Source organism: Melospiza melodia, unplaced genomic scaffold, assembly GCF_035770615.1.
Source record: "Melospiza melodia melodia isolate bMelMel2 unplaced genomic scaffold, bMelMel2.pri scaffold_51, whole genome shotgun sequence".
NCBI classification, from domain to species: domain Eukaryota; kingdom Metazoa; phylum Chordata; class Aves; order Passeriformes; family Passerellidae; genus Melospiza; species Melospiza melodia.
In genome coordinates, this window is record NW_026948797.1 from 3,230,796 (window position 1) to 3,236,252 (window position 5,457).

At 59.0% G+C, this 5,457-nt stretch overlaps 1 protein-coding gene across 1 annotated transcript; it reads right to left on the bottom strand.

Moving 5' to 3' along the window:
- Positions 1–1,485: 1,485 nt before the first annotated feature.
- AQP5 (aquaporin 5) lies at positions 1,486–5,220 on the bottom strand. The gene is made up of 4 exons (XM_063147784.1): positions 4,788–5,220; positions 3,378–3,539; positions 2,993–3,076; positions 1,486–2,122 (listed from the first exon to the last, which is right to left on the bottom strand). Exons 1-4 carry the CDS (start codon positions 5,148–5,150, stop codon positions 1,937–1,939), a joined length of 795 nt encoding a protein of 264 aa, XP_063003854.1. The 5' UTR covers positions 5,151–5,220; the 3' UTR covers positions 1,486–1,936.
- Between the last annotated feature and the right edge of the window lie 237 nt (positions 5,221–5,457).

The following is a 5,457-nucleotide window of genomic DNA, read 5'->3' on the forward strand; positions in this document are numbered from 1 at the left end:
TCCCTGTGCCGATGTCCCTGTCCCTGTGCCGATGTCCCTGTGTCAGCGTCCCTGTCCCGGTGTCCCTCTCCCCATGCCCCTGTGCCTGTTCCAGTGTCTCATGCTAGTGTCCCTGTGCTGGTGTCCCTGTCCTGATGTCCCCGTGCCTGTGCTGGTGTCCCTGTCCCTGTGCTGGTGTCCCTGTCCCTCTCCCCATGTCCCTGTGCCTGTTCCAGTGTCCCATGCTGGTGTCCCTGTGCCAGTGTCCCTGTGCCTGTGCTGGTGTCTCCCTGTGCCGGTGTCCCTGTGCCAGGAGCTGCTCTGGCAGAGGGTTGTGGTAGAACTGGAAGAGCAGGGCCAGAGCAGAAGGGCAGGCGAAGGTGTGGGTTTGGCACAGGTGAGGGGCTGGGGAGTTGTGGGTCACTTTTTGAGGGCACCCACGGAACTGTCTGGGAGAACTGGTACAGCTGGAGTCAAACCGGCCGTGTGGGAAGGGCTGGAAGCACTGAGGATGGAAAAGGTGAGGATTGCCCCTGCTCCTTCCAGCTCTGGATGGATCCCAGCTGCCCTGCACTGCAAGGATTGCTCTGTCCAGCCCCAGGATGGACTCCCAGGGGCCCTGAACTGCAAGGATCATTCCTGCTCCTTCCAGCCCTGGGATGGATCCCAGCTGCCCTGCACTGCAAGGATTGTTCCTGCTCCTTCCAGCCCTGGATGGATTCCCAGCTGCCCTGCACTGCAGAGATCATTCCTGCTCCTTCCAGCCCTGGATGGATTCCCAGCTGTCCCGCACTGCAGAGATCATTCCTGCTCCTTCCAGCCCTGGATGGATTCCCAGCTGTCCCGCACTGCAGAGATCATTCCTGCTCCTTCCAGCTCTGGATGGATTCCCAGCTGCCCTGCACTGCAGAGATCATTCCTGCTCCTTCCAGCCCTGGATGGATTCCCAGCTGCCCTGCACTGCAGAGATCATTCCTGCTCCTTCCAGCCCTGGATGGATTCCCAGCTGCCCTGCACTGCAGAGATCATTCCTGCTCCTTCCAGCTCTGGATGGATTCCCAGCTGTCCCGCACTGCAGAGATCATTCCTGCTCCTTCCAGCCCTGGGATGGATCCCAGCTTCCCGCACTGCAGAGATCATTCCTGCTCCTTCCAGCCCTGGATGGATCCCAGCTGTCCCGCACTGCAGAGATCATTCCTGCTCCTTCCAGCCCTGGATGGATTCCCAGCTGCCCTGCACCTTCTGCTCTTCCCCACTCCAGCACAGGCACCCACTCATCCTTCCCAGGATTCAGGTTTTCCCCTCCCAACCCAGCAGCTCCCACAGGATCCAGGGTCTGAGTCCTTGCTATTTCCGTGACCCTCTGGGATGAGTTTGTGTCCAGCTCAATCCGTTCTTCCCCCTAAGCTTTGAGACTTGAGCTGATTTGCACGCAGGAATTTTATTTTTTTTTTAAACTTTCCTTTATTTGCAATAAATAATAAACTATAATACAAAGATCTCAACACAGAATCCAAAAAGTCTCGTTCTTTTGGGAATAAAAAGGACTCCCAGCACCAGGAAAGGTGAAAGCATCTACGAGCAGCCCCTGGGCTGGGGGTAGCTGCGCCCCCCTGCCCTAAGCAGTTGTTCCCCTTCCCCCAGGTGTTCCCATCCCTGGGCCAGGTGAGGTCCTGCAGGTGCCCCGGTGTGGGGTGTGCCAGGGTGCAGGGCTGGAGCCGAGGGTGCCAGGGCCTGGCTGAGGGGAAGCTGGAGAGGTTCTAGAGCTCATGCAGGGGTTCTTTACACACACAGAGAGCCCCCGGCACCCTTCCGGCACCCGCGGGGGCCGGGATGGGAAGGTTTGGATGAAGAGTCAGCAGCTGCAGCTGGGTGTGGTGGTGGCCTGGCTTGGGGCACACACGAGCCCACGGGTGGGCCTTCCTCCCCTCCCTCAGCCTCGCTTTGCCAGCTGCTCCTATGGTGGGGTCAGCTCCATGGACTTCTTCCTCTCCTCCCGCTGCTCCTCCCACTCCTCCTCGGACTCGTAGGTGCCCTTGATGATGGCCACCCTGTCAGACATGTTCATGCAGTAGGGAACCAGGATGTAGAAGTAGAGCAGGGAGGCCAAGCAAGCCCCAAGGATGGGCCCAACCCAGAACACCTGGAAAGCAACAGGGACGTGGTGAGAGCAGCTCTTGGGGCTGCTGCTCCAGCTCTGCTCGTGGCACCATCATGCATCCATCCATGATTCCATCCATCCCTATCCATCCATCCATCCATGATTCCATCTGTGATTCCATCTGTGATTCCATCCATCCCTATCCATCCATCCATCCATGATTCCATCTGTGATTCCATCTGTGATTCCATCCATCCCTATCCATCCATCCATCCATGATTCCATCCATGATTCCATCCATCCATCCATCCATCCATCCATCCATCCATCCATCCATCCATCCATCCATCCCTCCCTCCCTCCCTCCCTCCCTCCCTGCCATGCAAAGAGGAAAATACCCGTTCCAGACACTTCCTGGGCTGAACCCCCCCAGCCTATGCTCACTGAGGGCCAAACCTGCTCTGTAAGTGTGGGGCTGAGCTTGCAGGAAGTGCTGGGTGAGAGGAAAGGCCAAGCTGGGTTCCTCCCTGGGCTTTCTTCCCCTCTGATAATGCACCAGTGGTGCTCACAGGGCACCACGGCTGATTTCCGCACCTGAAAGTGTCCAAGGCTGGGCTGGATGGGGCTTGGAGCACCCTGGGCTGGTGGAAGGTGTCCCTGCCCATGGCATGAGGTGGGACTGGATGAGTTTTTAGGTTGTCCCCACCCAGCCTAGCCTGGGATGGGTTCATTTCTGGCTGGCGCTGTGCCCGGGGATTCACTGTTCCCGATGCATCAGGGGGCAAAACCTCCCTCCTTCTTCAGCCCCTTTTTAGCCTTCCTGCCTGGAGTGGGCTCTGAAACCATTCCCATGGCAGTCCCTGCCCTGTCCCCACATGGCCCCCACCTGTCCCCAGTGCCACCAACACCCACCCAGTGTGCGGGGCTGAACCTCCTGGTGACGACGGCAGGCCCGAAGGAGCGCGCAGGGTTCATGGAGCAGCCGGTGAAGTAAATCTGGAGGTGTGGAAAGAGCCCTGGGTTAAGGAGCAGATCAGAGCCACCCTTTGGGAGCAGGGACTGAGGTGGCCCCCAATGGTGTCTCTGCTCCAGAGAGCCCAAGAAAGACGCCAAGATCTCCTGTGTTTGCTCCTCCGGAGCAAATCCCTCAAGATCAACTGCTCAAGCGTTTTGGGGAGCTCTGTGCTCCTCGAGGACATTTTGGGGAGCTCCGTGCTCCTTGAGGGTATTTTGGGGAGCTCTGTGCTCCTCGAGGACATTTTGGGGAGCTCTGTGCTCGCAGGACCCCCTGACTCACCCCCACCAGGTGGCCCACGGTGACGGAGAGGCCGATGGACAGTGCGGGGGAGCCGACGCCGCTGCGCCGGTTGTCCGTGGATGCGAAGATGCAGGCGGCCAGCTGGAAGGTGAGGATGATCTCCACCACCAGGGCCTGGCCTGGGGTTATGTTGTTGTTGAGCTGGAACCATGAGAGCGACAATAATTAACCCTCACAGGGCTTAGCACCACCGGGAGGGCTCCTGGGTGCTTTGCTGGGAGGTTTGGGAGGGTGAAGTTGGAGAAAACCCCAGGGCCCCTGCCCAGTCCCTGCTTGAGCTCCCTGCTCCTTCTCTGAAAGGAAAGAAATGATCTTTCTTTCTTTGCAATTCTCCAAGATCTGTCACTCCCCTGAGCCTGTCCCTTCCCTGGGCTCTCCACATCTCTCTCCATTTCCCTGTCACCACAGCACTGGGTGCTTTCCCAACAAATCCCTTTTTTCCTGCATTTCTTTGATCCTTGCAGCCTGTTGTACCCTGCAATTCCTGGAGCACCTGCCCAGGAGGATGAGCAGCAGCGGGGATGGGATGGAGGATGAAGGTTGGGATGAAGGTCATGGCCTGGGATGGGCTGTTCTGTCCCAGTGACTCTGCACAAAACCCTGGGGACTCTCAGGGGAACTCGACCCCACTGGACACGGAAAGGACAGAGTGACTCAACCCACCAGAGCCCATTTTTTATCTAAATCTGGCTCATTTGGGATGTGGAACCTGTGGAATGAGAGGCATTGGAGCTCCTCATCCCAGTGAACGTCTGTGCTGCCCCCAGGCCTGTCCGTGGTTGGAGCAGCAGCCCCACCACTCTCACTGCAGATGTTCTCCAGCACTGCCCCAAGGGATTCAGGCCGTGCTTCATTCCTGCTTATCTCAGAGGGTTCTGCTGTCCCCCCTCCTCCCCTGGGAGCAGCCCCCACTGCTCGGGGCCCCTCAACACCGTCCTGCCCTCGCTCCTTCTCCAGCTCTTGCCCACCACTCTCCCCACCCATCTCCGTTCCCAGCTCCCCCAGGGCTCTGGCTCCAGTGGGCTCCTGCTCCCCCTGCCCATACTGGTCTGACTGGGCTCTGCTCCCTCCCTTCCCCCTGCTGCTGGCACGGCTCCTGTCCCGCGCTAATCTCCAGGTGGAGAGGCGGCACTCAGGAATATCTCAATGGTGCGAGTGACTCACGGGGCCCTCGGGACAGAGGAAGCCCTCATTACAGGAGGGAAAAACATCCCACTCATCACTCGCACAATAAAGCCGTCATGTCAGAGCTCGGCTCCGCTCCCGTCCCATTGCCAGCCCGCCGTGCGTGCGGGACAGAGCGCTCAGGATCCATCCCCAGGATTCTCCTCTCTGTGCTGATGCCAAGGGGAAGGTGAGGGAAGAGGGGAGATCCCGGGCAGGACTCACCGCGTTGATGGCCAGGTTGCCGCGGGTGTTGGCGGGGGTGACGCCGTAGAGGATCCCAGCGCCGGCGATGGCCCCGACCAGCTGGGCCACCACGTAGAGCAGCGTGCGCAGCAGGGAGATCTGGTTGCCCACGAAGAAGGCGATGGTCACGGCCGGGTTGATGTGGGCGCCGCTGATGTGGCCGAAGGCCTGCACCAAGGTGCCGATGGCCAGCCCGAAGGCCAGCGCGATCTGCAGGATGCTGGGCAGCGCCGACGGCCACTTCAGCGCCGAGCCCAGCCCGATGAAGACGAAGATGAGCGTGCAGAGGAACTCCACAAAGACGGCTCGAGCAAAGGCCAGGGTTAGTATTTCCTTCTTCATGGTGGGAGCAGGTGGAGGGCAGCCAGGGAGGAAGAAAGTTTAGGATTGCTCTGTGTCCGGGCTCTGGTGTGTGCAGCCGGGTGTAGGGCCATACCTATCTATATATGCAAGAGCAGCAGGAGCTGTGTTACAGGGTGGTGGGTGGAGCCAGGGGATTAGCCAGTCCTCCCAAATTACCATGTGAACCTGCAAAAGTTTCCACCTGAAAATGTCTTTGGAGCCTCTTGGTGAACCTGTGACTCAGATATTGGTGGTATTTCTCTCCTTTCCCTCTGCAAACAAAGAGCCCCTATAGGGTGTCTCTGTG

Excerpts from the sequence above, each read along its gene's own strand:
- AQP5 (XM_063147784.1), bottom strand. The coding sequence starts at position 5,150 with ATGAAGAAGGAAATACTAACCCTGGCCTTTGCTCGAGCCGTCTTTGTG. Across the intron at positions 3,077-3,377 it reads CCGTGGGCCACCTGGTGGGG|ATTTACTTCACCGGCTGCTC; the intron begins GTGAGTCAGGGG and ends CCACACCTCCAG. Across the intron at positions 2,123-2,992 it reads GGTTCAGCCCCGCACACTGG|GTGTTCTGGGTTGGGCCCAT; the intron begins GTGGGTGTTGGT and ends GTTGCTTTCCAG.